This window comes from Sturnira hondurensis, unplaced genomic scaffold (genome assembly GCF_014824575.4).
Source record: "Sturnira hondurensis isolate 20B ecotype Veracruz unplaced genomic scaffold, ASM1482457v3 Scaffold0008916, whole genome shotgun sequence".
Classification (NCBI taxonomy): Eukaryota; Metazoa; Chordata; class Mammalia; order Chiroptera; family Phyllostomidae; genus Sturnira; species Sturnira hondurensis.
Genome location: NW_028081547.1, coordinates 2783196 through 2796181, shown reverse-complemented (window position 1 = coordinate 2796181; position 12986 = coordinate 2783196). Strand labels below are relative to the sequence as shown.

General features: G+C 48.3%; 1 protein-coding gene across 2 annotated transcripts in view; it reads left to right on the top strand.

The window, feature by feature from the left end:
• The first annotated feature begins 11498 nt into the window (after window positions 1–11498).
• Window positions 11499–12986, top strand: part of ZCCHC24 (zinc finger CCHC-type containing 24) — a 57941-nt gene continuing 56453 nt past the window's right edge. Inside the window, exon 1 of one of the 2 annotated variants that reach the window (XM_037056386.1) lies at window positions 11499–11940. In XM_037056386.1, coding sequence (XP_036912281.1) covers window positions 11695–11940 — 246 coding nt within the window. In that variant the 5' untranslated portion in view covers window positions 11499–11694. The remainder of the gene's footprint in view (window positions 11941–12986) is intronic. The other variant, XM_037056385.1, reaches the window with a different exon arrangement.

Genomic DNA, 12986 nt, shown 5'->3' with positions numbered 1-12986 from the left:
AGCCAGCAGGCAGAGGGAGGGGGTGGCAGGGAGAAGACAAGTGACCAAAGCTCAGGATCCACTGGTAAATCATTAGCCTTCACAGAACACAGAAGCTGTGGGCTGTTATTATAAATGAACAAAATGAATAAAATACGGAGAAAAGGAAATACAATAAAGCAAAATAAATGCACAAAACTAAGAAGAATAAAGGCATCAAGCACTCTGATAAAGGTTCAGGCAACTTGAACTCTTCTAGGGCCTGAGGTGGGCACAAGGCCTTTGGGTAGAGACTTGGAAGCCCGGGGGCAGCAAGGGACAGTGGTGTCAGGCAGCTGAAGCTCTCGGTTACCTCTGGCATCTCTTGTCTCTTTGGGCCTCACTTTCCTCTGCAATAAAGCCCAGCAGTGAGCTAAATAGCGATCCACAGCCTGGGTTCTTCAGAGGAGCTTGGGAGACCTTCAAGCTTGTTTCCAATTGTCAGGCGACTGTTGCCTCAGGTGCTGGGGTCAGTTCGAAACAAAGCTTGTTTCGGGGGAGTGGGGAAAGACAAGTGATAAATAAGTAAGTCAATAAATAAACAAGCAGGAAAGCAATGTTTGAGTTGAAGCCCGAATGATCTGTGCAGCCAGGCAAATATTGGGGCTGAGTAGTCCAGGCAGTGGGGATGGCCAGTGCGAAGATCTGCAGGGCAACTAAGCTGAGAGTGTTAGAAGAACAGAAATAAGGCCAGTGACTAGAGAGAAAGTGGGTGAAGTGAGAGGGAGGGGCAGGTTCTGCAGGACTGTGCCCAAGTTAAGGACTTTGGGCTTTTTCTGAGTGTGGTGGGAGCTATTTGAAGGGTTTTAACAGCAGTGCAATAGCATTTGATAGATTTTTTTAAGAGTAGCTTAAGAAGTACATGTTTATCTCTCGCCGGATTGGCTCAGTGTGTTCTGTAAACCAAAAGGTTGCTGGTTCTGTTCCTGGTCAGGGCACAATCCTGGGTTACAGGTTTGGTCCCTAGTTGAGGCATATGTAAGAGGCAACTGATTGATATTTCTCTCTCACATTGCTGTTCTCTCCCTCCCTTCCCCTGTCTCTAAAATCAAGAAGATGTCCTTGTTGAGGACACTGTGCTAAGGCGGGCTCAGAAAACAAATACTACATGCTACCACTTACATGAGAAATCCAACAGAGTTAAACTCTGAGAAGCAGAGAGTAGAACAATGATTGCCGGAGCTGGGAGGAGGGGGAAATGGGGAAGGTATTAGTTGAAGGGTACAAATTTTCAGGTATACAAAGTGACTAAAGATCTACTGTACATCAAAGTCCTTATAGGTAGCAATATTGTACTGTACACTTAAAAAATACATTAAGAAAGTAGATCTTAGGTTAAGTGCTCTTCTCTCTCCCCACCCTTTCCTCTCCCTCTCTCCCTCTCTCCCTCTCTCTCAATCTTTCTCCTTCCCTCCCTCCCTGCCACCATACACACACAAGAAAAAAAGAATAAAATGGTATATCATGACCAGGTACACCAGTGATGTATACAAGTGTATGTTTTTTTTTTAAATAAATGAAACAAAAGTATCACAAAACAATAGATATTTTGTGCAATGTATTCTGATAGTCTTAATTCTTCTATTTCAATAAAATAAAAACCAAGCCATCATTCATTGTCACTTACATGTTGCGCTGCTTTTGGAATATTGCTCTGGCTCTTGGCTGTAAAATGCATTGTGGGAGAGCACAGTGGGTTGAGAGAAGCAGTAGAGGAAGCAGTGAGGAGGGGGCTGCCCAGATCCAGGCTCAAGAAGACAGAGGACTGGACTGGGCTGTTGGAGATGAGGATGGAAGCAGGTGGGCAGACGTGGACAATGTATCTTAGAAGCGCCATGGATGGGACTTATTAGTGAGTCAGATGCAAAGGGGAGGAGTAGGAGGAATTAATAATGACTTCGTTTTTGGCTTGGGTTTTGCGGGAACAGCAGTACTGGTTACTGATATGGGTTACCCTGGGAAAGGAGCAGATTGCAGGTAACCAAGAATTCTGTTTGGGTTATGTCAATTTCAGTGCAATTTTATTCCTCTTAATTCTGTTCTAGACTTAGAGTCAACTCCAGAGAAAGTACCCAGCAGGTAGAAAGCAACACCACAGTGAAATGTTAAGGCAAAATGAAAAACTTAGTTATATCTACTCAAGGCTTACTCTGTGCTAGGCAATGTTAAAAGCATAACATGTATCCGTTCAATTCTCAAGATAATGTTGTGAAGTAGGTGCTATCATTATCTCCATTTTACAGAAGAGACACAAAGAAGTTACTTGGTTTTTGTCACACAGCAAATACACGCCAGAGCTGAGATATAAACTAGTCTGCCTGATTGCAAAACACAGCTCTGTCAAGGAAAGAAGTACTCAACCTCTGGAGGAGAAATCTTGACTCAGAAGGATGACCGCACTCTATTACAGAGTTGAAAAACAAAAGCATGATTCATATCATAAACAGTGCATGCAATTTTTGATCTGCTTTTGTGGTAAAAATTATATATGTATATATGTACAGATAAAAGCCCAGAATGATGCCTATAAAAAAGCCAACACTGGTTATCACTGACCGATGGGATTATAGGTGGTTTAAATTTTTGACAGTAACAATATACAGCCATTGTAAAATGATTTCTATTAAAAATAGGGAAAAATTGAGAGTGTTCTGTGCATCTAGTGTATGTGATACAGACAACATAAGTGGACAGATGAGGTGTGTGCTGTGTGGAGTCCTCAGAAGACCTGGACTCTCATCTTAGTACTACCTGTGATTCACTGTGTGGCCTTGGTCAGATCTCAAGCCCCCTGGACCACAGATTCCTCCTCCAAGGATCTTAAGAAAAGTGCCTAGGAGCAGCAGTGTCCTGGTTAATGTCTAGTAACCAGCTCGCAGAAAAAAAATTCTTGATTCATGGCATTAGCTGATTTCCATGATACAAATGCTTTCACGAGTTTCACATTTGTACTTGTGACAAGCACAGATTGGGAAGAATGCATGCAGCACACTGTTATCTAGCTTTTCTGCCATGAACAGACAGTCGTACCTCAACCACCTCAAGAGCATAGATAACAGCAAAACATAATCCAATTACTGGGATGTGATGAACTAATTTTTAATAATGACTGTGTTTAACAATTGGCAGACACAAATCCATAAAAGTTTAGTAATCAGCTCTCATGAATCCAGCATACCATTGCGTAGGTGTCTTTTGGGCTCAGACAGGCTGAAGGTCCAAGCCTAGAAGGATCTATGAGCCAACTGAGGGCAGTAAACATGGGAACTGAGCCCAGCCCCTGCTCCTTGGCCCCACAAGGCATCTTGGCCTGAATCACAGTCTCCAGAAGGAGGGAAAGGAAGGGGCACAGGAGAAAAGGTCTCCAAGCAGGAAGGCAAGCGGAAGGAAAGGCTAGAAGCATCAATGTAATCATGGGAGCTGTTTTTCTCTGTCTTATCAATGACAGAGGCCAGGGACAACAATACCCCTGGCTTTATCACTTCATGAGCCAAGAGGAAAACCCTCCGAGTGTGGGTCTGTGATGAGTTGTCCAAACCGGGTGGGACTGGAGTCCTTTCCCAGGCCTGAGCTTTCACGTTCTGCCTGCCTCTGCTTTCCATCTTCCAGCATGCCAATTATACAGCTCTGAGGCTCAGCTTCCCCTTCTCTGAACTGGCCTAGTGGGCCAGGTCCTGGAGACGCTGGAGGGAGTAGCTGCCTGTCCTTCACTGTGAAGACCATAGCAGAAGCAAGGCCAGTCTTCTGGTTCCTTGGCTGCAGGCGTCCTACGTGGATAGCATCTACTCTCCACGTCATCTTCACTTCAGGAGCTGCGTAGGTGCTGAGCATATCACTCTCCTTTAGCAGATTGGAAACAGGTCCAGGGAGGTCAAGGCACCTGCCATAGTGTTAACAGGAGTACCTGCGCACACATTTGGCAAAACAGAAAAGTAAAATCAAGTGTTGGGGATGGAGCGGACCCACAGCACCTCTGTGCTAGAAGTCATTTAGGTGTATCTTGTAAAGGTGAGCAATTACATATCCTACAATGCCGCAAATGCACATACTCAAGAGACACTCTTGCAAATGCGTGTCAGGGAGAGTCCTAGCTGCAGTGTTGCAGAACCATCAAGAGGAGAGTGGTTGAATAAACCGTGCTACAGTCACACACTGGAAGAGAACACAGCTATCTAAATGAATGAATTATAATAGTATACCTTCATATGATTAAAATTTAGAAGTACTTCACTGGCCAGGTGGCTCAGTTAGTTGGAGCATTGTCTCATACACCATCAAAAGGCTGAGGGTTTGATTGTTGGTCAGGGAACATACCTAGGTTGTGGGTTCGGTCCCTGGTCAGGGCACATGCAGGAGGCAGCTGATCAATGTTTTGCTTTCACATCAATGTTTCTCTTTTTCTTTCTGCCTCCCCCTTCTTCTCTTAAAAAAAATCAATATGCCTTGGCTGGTGTGGCTCAGTTGGTTGGAGCATCGTCCTGTAACTGAAGGTTTTGCAGGTTCAATTTCTGGTCAGGGTGTGTATGAGAGGCAACTAATCAATACTTATCTCTCACACTCACATTTCTCTCTCTCCCTTCCTCTCTCTCTAAAAGGAATGAAGAAATGTCCTTGGGTGAGGTTAAAATAATAACAATAATAATAATACAATCAATAAACATATGCTCAGGTAGTGACTAAAATTTAGCAGTACTATATTAAGTGGAAAGGTGAGTTACAATGACATCAAATATCATGATAATTTTTTAATAAAGTTAAACAACAAATTAAAGATATATACTATATTTTGCCATGTATAATGTGTACCCACATTTTTGGCCCAAAATTTCAGGAAAAATATCTTTCATTTTAATTTTTTAATTCAATTATTTACTTATTTACATTCAGATACTTGTTTTTTATGTTATAATTTTAGCATTTATTTTTGAACATATTATGGTATAAGAAATTTTATGTAATAATTACAAAACATAAGAACAGATACAAGATATTGCAGGTACTATCCATGTATAATGTACCTCCTTACTTCTCCCTCAAAAATTTGGGCAAAAGATTGCTCATTATATATAGCAAAGTATGGTAGTTTTAGAAAACATGTATGTAAGACAAAACTACACAAATAAGAAAACAAGAGAATGATTCCACATGGTGATTATCTCCGACTCGGGGAGCCTGGGGAATTGGCTAAGGGCAGACTTCGTAGGTAGATATGCCATTGCCAAGGTCTGTGTTTTTATGTTGGCTGGTTTGTTCATAGGAACTTACATATTAATAAATAAACAATTAAATTAATAAAAATATTACCAAGCAGGGATTATGAAAAATGTCCTTCTATGAGTGTTGGCTGAGGGAGAGGGAGAAGGTTGGCACTGGAAATCAGAAGACTTGGCAGCTGCCCCCAAGTAGTGTTCAAAGGGACAATTCAAAATCCTAGAACCAGAAACCATGTAATTTTCCTCTTCTGAGCCTCAGTTTTCATACAGTAAAATGAGTTTTTTAGATCAGATTATCTTTGGGCACCTCTACTTTCTGAGCCAGAGCAGGCTCTGCTGCTGTAACAAATCAACCTCAGTGGCTGACCACCAGAAGGTTTGTTTCTAGCTTACCTGGCAGTCTGAGAGGTCCTCCTGGCAGCCCTCCTGCAATTCTGGCTCAGGGTTCTGGCCTCTGTCATCTTGAAGTCTTTCACTCCCTACCCTCCAGTGGGAGATTGAAAATGTGGAGAACCCACAACTACTCTTGCTGTGTCACTAGGGACACAGTGTTTCTATCACCATCTTCTGGCCAAAAACGAGTCCCATGGGCCCAGCCTGCTGCAAGGGAGGCTGGGAAACAGAGCAAACAGTACCTTTCGCTGTCACAGCCCTCTGCATGTCTATAATCCTCTGAGTCCCTGAGACTACAAACCACAGTGGCTTTCTAGTTTAACTAATTTATTAAGTAAACAGAAGGCTTGCTCTGATTCAGCATTGGGCCAGGCATAGAAGCTCAGTCTACTGGTGGGGCTGGGAGGAAAGAGGGGGAGAAGGGATGACTGACCATGTTATAAATATAATGCTGTATGAACACCCTGTAGTTGAGAATAAAAGATAGACTAATGGGTGTGTGTGAGAGCGGATGTCGGAGTTGTGATGACAAAAGACTTCTTTGAGAAAAGAATTTTTTCTGCTAGGTCTTAAAGGGTGAGAGCAGACTGCCAGGAAAATGAAAAAAGAAGACTCTTCCTGGCAGGGAACAGTCTGTGCAAGAGCATGGAGGCAGGGAAGGCCTTGCTCGAGAGGGGTTTCATTAGAAGGTAGGGCGCCGAGGAGGTGTCGGGATTGAGGGGTAGGTTGTACTTGCAGTTGGTATGGAAAGGTGGACTGGAGTCAGAGGACAAAAGGGTTGAACATCATGTTCAGTAGATGTTTGGACTTTATCCAATGAGCAGCCATAAAAAGATTCTAAGTAGGCAAGAAAGACCAGAGAGTAACTCGAAAGGCAGTTTCAACTCCTTCCAAAGTTTCTGTTAGCCAACTTACCTTCCATTCTTTGATGTGTGTAAGACTTCTTCCAATGTAAAGAGCTCTGCACACTTAAATTTAGGGTGAGTATCTTATCCTCATCTTCCAAACAGATGTCCCAAAAGCCTAAATATGTACGTACTTCAAAGCCACTCTCCTTGTCAGCTGCAAGAGGACATGTTTGCTTTTGACCACTGGTCCTGGGTGTCAAGGCATCTTTGCAGTCCCGAAGTTCTGGGGTTTCTCTGCAGGACGAGACTCTTGATAAAATGTATGTATTTTTTAAATGAAAGTGGGTATAAAATCGGAAGGAGAGAAGAAAAGTCATTCCTGCCTGTAGCTTCTGTGTGAGAAGGGGCCCATCTCCACCCCATCATTTTTCTGAGGGCTGTTCTTTGGGTGATGGAGGTCAGGGTAGGGCTGCTAGGCCAATTCCTATGACTCCTAGGAACTAGAGGTCCAAAGGCTTCTGCCAAGTTGCCCTGAGCCATGCATAAAAGGCTGGGAGGAGAACCCTAGGCTTCTGACATCCAGGTTGGCACCCCTCATCACCACCTCACAGTGTTTAGCCTTGAAACTAAGCAAGCACTCTCCAAGGGCCTTCCAGAGGCCAGGGCCTTCTGAGCGCCCAGTGCCTTCCTGTGTCCTGGCATTCAAGCAACAGTGTGAAAATTTTATATGTGAGGAAACTGTAGAGCAGAGGATATTCGAGTTGCCGGTGTCACACAGCTAGGGAGGAGACAGTCTCCAACAGCCCAGCACTTCACACAACTTAGAACCAATATGGAGTGGCTGGCTGAATGTAAGATTCATAGGTCTCTTCAACTTTTGCAGTTCTCTTATGGTCAAGAGTCTAGGGGTGGGGCTAGAATGGTCTGGCTGTCCCTAAGGTTTTATTATCATAGCTCTGCACAAAGATATTTGGGGTTGATGGTGCTGAAAGTTAGCTAGCATCCACCAAGTTGTATGCCTGGCAACCAGGGGGCCTTATCAATGGGTGGAGGAGGTGCCCTTTGTGTGGGCATGCACATGAATGGGTGTTCAAAAGTGATTTCTATACAGCATCTGAGCCCACTGGCTTTGAGGGCATCCTCTTTTCTAATCTGTACAAAATCACCAGATAGGTTGGCCTGTGTCCTGGGAGGGTGGATATAAGTCAGAGATGGTTAAATTGTTTTCATCTTCTGAGTCAACTCCACCCTTAGTGGCAACGCAGATGGCTGTGTTGAGAAGGAATCTGAACTCATGTCTGGGAAGGGGCTCTGTGCTTAGTGGTTTCTGGCCCGGGTAGGGGATGGACAGTGGCACTTGCAGGGAGAGTATTTGCCATTTTGCTATCACTGCTGTAAACTGACACCTTCTGTGTCAACACACAGCCCAAAGGAACCCAATGCCCAGTCCTGGCCCAGAGGAGAGGGGAAGCTTAGCTCTTGCTGTTTATTCCTGAGGCATGGAGTGTGGACAAGTTCCAGAGTGTTAGGGATTCCTTTGTATCAGACATCACTATGAGACATGTTTTAGAGAAATAAGCAGCACCAATTTGCATAGGATTGTGAAGCCCCCTCTTCTTCTGCTCATCTCTGCCTACTTTTCAAGCCCAAATTCAAAGTTTGTTCCCCCATGAAGACCCACTTGCTCTTCTTTTTAAGCTTTTTCCTGCTTCTCTGAGCTCAAAGCTCTTAAAACCAACAGCTATCAGACCTGTTGCCTGGGCCACTTTAGGGGCAAACACTTCTCTACATACACTCCCCACCACCACTCTAGAGAAATTGAATATTACTCTTACTAAAATCATTAATGCTATGTATCCCTGCACATGATTGCTTATTCACAGCTAGCAAAGCACCTTCTTGTTCACATCCTCATCTGACCCCATCAGCCACTAATTGAGAAAACTGAGGTTTACAGAGAGGGCAGAGACTTCCCTGAGGCCACTCAGCCAGACTTCTTTCCTCCAAATCCTGTCTTCCCTCCACTGTCCCATCCTGAAGGCCACAGGGTAGACAGAGTCACCACAAAGGGAAGGGGGCAGGAACCCAAGTCTCACCTTGGACTTCCCTTCTACCGGCAGTTCTGAGGACAGTGCCACCACACCAGGAGAGTGCCAAACCAGGACCAGTGGAGGGAAAGTTAGGATGTGGAGTGGATTAGGAGCAGGTGGCTTAGCCATCAGGCTTTCTGTGTGAGCTTGGGTGAGCCTCTTTCCTTCTCTGGCCATGGTGCCTTCTCCTCTATAAAGCAAAGGCTCTGGCTACAACCTCTGACATTTTAAATGCAAGGTTTAATGTGTATGTGATGGGGAGCGGGGAGGTGCGGAGTTTAGCTGTGGCCCAGTCTTCTGGGCCTAGTACCCAGGCCTCTGACACCCATCAGGTCACCCTCGCCAATCACCCTGCCCCCATCCTCCAGGAGGTGCTGTCTCAGGGAATCCTGAGAGGTCAGCTGAGGAGTTGACCTCAGGTCAGTCAGCTGCTATCTAGGCAAACTGCCTGTCGGTTGCTCAAACTTATTGATCACCCACTGGGTACACAGCCCATGTGTTAAGCAGGTGTGCTGTGGGCAAGGGGAGGGAGAAAAATACAAAACCAAAGCAGCATTCAGTCTTCAAAGGGGAGCATAATCTGGCCATCCTTCCATCCCACAATTTAACCATTGACTTAGCAAACAGTTTTGGATCATCTACTACCTACGTATGCACCAGGTCCTGTGTAAGGTGTGGGGGTGGCGGGGGTTGTGAAATGCATAAAGGCCATCAGTGTTTTCACCCGGTATGATAAGCACCCTTACAGCATCAAGTCACTCTGAAGGACAGGAACCCAAACCACATGTCTCTAAGCAGGTGTCAGACTCAACTGTCTCAGGCTGAGAACCATGACAGAAGGATTTTGTGTGGCTAGCAATATAGTTCCCATGCTTCATCACTGCTCATTTATTGCCTTATACCTGGTGGCAATGGCCTGACTCCTAAAGCAATTTGAATTTGCAAGTCACACTAAAACCACCTTCAAATTAACAGGACTACCTTTGTCTGGGAGAAGAGCGGGAAGCAGAGACAGAGAGCTCTAGCTGGAGGTGGGTGTTTCAGGGTCTTCTCTGGGCTCCCCAACTGCCTGCCTGTGCAATTAGAGGATGTCCCCTCTCTGAACAGAAGTTTTCTTTGTAAACTCCAGGGAAAGTCTGGGTCAGTGGTTCCAAATTCTCTCCACCACCATGCCCCACTCTGGAACCTCAAAGATAGTAGCAGAGTTCCAGAGATGACCCCAAATATTTTCAAGAGTAAAATGGTTATCACACACATCCTTAATGGTGTGTGTGTGTGTGTACCTTTTCTTTAAACAAATAGGTTAACACTGTTTTAAAATATAAAGGGTTCTGTATAGAAGTTTCTCTGATAAATAAAGTATTAAGATCTGATTGGTATATGAGCTATGGTTTGTATCAATAACTGCAAATCACTTGATAGACAAAATCTTTAAAAACAGGATCAAATGAGACTGAACGAAATTGAAGGGGCTCTTGGTTAGTGACATGGTGGAAAAGAGCTTCATTGGTCTTCACTGAAGTCCTTTCAGGTCCAAGTACCCACCGGTGTGGATGGATGTAGATCATGGGAGAAATCTTCGTGGAGGTGGATGGCAGAGAGCTGACTTTTATGGGGTGTCTTCTGATTACCAAGCTCAAATTGGTAAATTCACAGATATCCCGAGATTGGACCGTGACTGTCCCCATTTTACAGGTTCACTCTCGGAGTTTAGGCGCCAGGCCCAGGTTATTTAGCAGGAAGGTGGCAGAGCTGGCATTTATACGTTGGTGGGATGGCACCAGAACCAGGTTTGAGGTGGGAGAAGTGACTCAAGTCGCCTCCAGGAGCCTTGATGCTAGGTTCCTGGTGCTGGTGCAGTGCAGGCAGCGGGTGACCACCTCAGACTGAGAGGGCCCCAGGGCTTTCGGGTAAATCAGGTGGGGGCGGGGGCTCACTCCAGGCATACTTGGACTAGCTGGGTTGTCCTGGGAGGCATGGGGGTGGGGGTGACAGTCATCTTCCAAGCTCGCTCGGACCCATTTGGTGTCTTGGCGACTCGCAGGACCCCGCAGATCTGGGGGAAAGGGACGAGAAGCGAGGTTGGCCCAGAGCAGAAACTGGAGAGGGAGAGGGGGTGGGGAGAAGGCGAGGGAAGGAGGCGGGGAGTCCTTCCTGGGGCAGGAACCCGGGCCCCCCTTGGCAGAGTCGGCCCGCAAAGCGATTCTGCAGATGGAAGGAATTAAGTGGGAGGGGGAGGGTCCTACAGTGATAGGGAGAGAAAGAGGGGAGAAGTCTGTGTGTGTGCGCGCGCGCGCGCGTCTGGATCTGGGAGGGGTAGGGGAGACAGAGACTATTCAGACTAGACGGAAACGGAACGGACGGAGAGACACAGAGAGGCAGAGCCACGGAGAAAGACCCGCGGAGAGACGAGGGACACGGGATATAACAATCTGAGAGAGAAGGCAGAGTGTGAGACAGGTTGGGAAAATATAAAAAGAAAACCAAGTGAAAATGAAGTTTTTGGAGAGGATTTTGGAAAGAACGAGAGACAGAAGAGAGCCAAGAGTAGCACAAGACGAGCTTGATCAATACGCTGCTGTACTGAGTTCCCGCACACTCCGGAGTAAGACTCGGGGCTCCGGAGGGAGGGGTGGGGCCTGGAAGGGGACCGCCCAGGGGCGGCCCTACACTGAGCTATTTATTTAAATAAACGCCATTCCCCTGTTCACCCCGCCCCACTACTTTATATTCAATGAAACGACCAATGGGGGTCGAGGATGGTGCTAGAAGGGGAGCGGCCTCTGGGCCCCATCCCGAGAGCAGTCGCCGAAGGGGTCAGCATTGAGGCAGATAGCGGATCCCCGCGCTGGGCGGGGCGGGCAGGGCGAAGTGGGAGGGCCCAAAAGTTTCCTGCCCAACTTTCGCTGCCTCCTTCCTCCGCCCGCGCGCGCTGCAGCCGCAGTCCGGGGAGGCGGCGGCGGCGGCTGTGGGCAGCGCGCAGGGTGCAGGGCGCAGGGCGCAGGGCGCGGGCGATCGCCGTCGGGGCGCGGGCGGCAAGCAGTGGGCGCAGGCTCCCCGGTGCCCGCCCCTCCGCTGGAGGTGGGGGGCGCAAGCGGGCTGCCGGGGAGGGGCCGGCACCGCCGCCGCAAAATGAGCCTACTGTCGGCCATCGACACGAGCGCCGCCTCGGTTTACCAGCCAGCCCAGCTGCTCAACTGGGTCTACCTGTCGCTGCAGGACACGCACCAGGCGAGCGCCTTCGATGCTTTCCGGCCCGAGCCTCCCCCTGGCGCTGCGCCTCCAGAGCTGGCCTTCGGCAAGGGCCGCCCGGAGCAGCTGGGCTCGCCCCTGCACTCCAGCTATCTCAACAGCTTCTTCCAGCTGCAGCGCGGAGAGGTGGGTGCCCCTGCGCGCCCCCGCCCTCCGTCGACCGCATGGGGCCTTTTCCTATCTGCCCCGCTCTTCCTGGCCTGGCCTGGCTCGGTATTGCCCGGCCCCGCTTGGCTTGTCTTTGCTCAGCTCTGCCAAACTCGCTGCCCGAAGTCCCCGGGGCGCCGGGAGCGCGTCACCTCCCGGCTGAGCCCAGCCGGGAGCAGCTCAGGCGCGGGCGGGGCTCTCCCACCCCCTCTCCTAGCCCGGGGCTCCCAGCTCAAAGGGGTCAGGGGCGGGCCAGCTGGTTGGGGGGCTCCGGATTCTCTCCAGACGGCCAGGGCGCGGCCAGGCGGGGAGCCCCTTCCAAGCGTCCTTCCCACACCCAATCCCATCCCCCTCTTGGCCACCGCTAGCTGGGACCGACAGAGAAGATTCTACTCTGATCTCTTCTGGAGGGGCCTAAAATCTTTTCTCCTTCGACCTCGGTGGTTTCCGACCCGAAGTGCACTCTGGAGAGCAGTGACTCGCCCAGAGGGCTTTTCCTGCTGTTCGCGCACACTGGGACCCCCAGTTACATCCTCCAGCTGCTCGCCTTCCCGCAGCCACATAGGAAGTGGTTTTTGAGGGCTTGACCCCACAGACTGCTCTGTCCCCCGCCCTCCCAGACTGGAAGGAAATGAAAGGGAAATCCTTTTGAGCTCTTGGGAGGGGGGCTAGTAGGGGGGAAGATTCCAGCTGCCCAATGCCTTCTCTAGAAACCTGGGCCCGCTGCTTACAAAGTCTGCTGTTGGGTGGATTCAGTTACAAAGTGGAAGAGGGCATCTTCTTCCCCAGCTAGATAAACACACAGACTGCCAGGAACTCACAGCCCCTTTGGAGGGTCTTCAGAGTCTTCCAGTATACCACTCCTCTCTCTCTTCAGCTAGACTCCTCCACCCCCTCCTCCCCCACTCCCACTTACCCCTGCTTCATTTGTGAACTGCAGACACCCTTCTGTGGCCTTCATTCACTCCCCTTCTGGCAGCTTTCTCTGTAAAAGTTCAGGGGGAAGGGGTGAGGGAGAGGACACG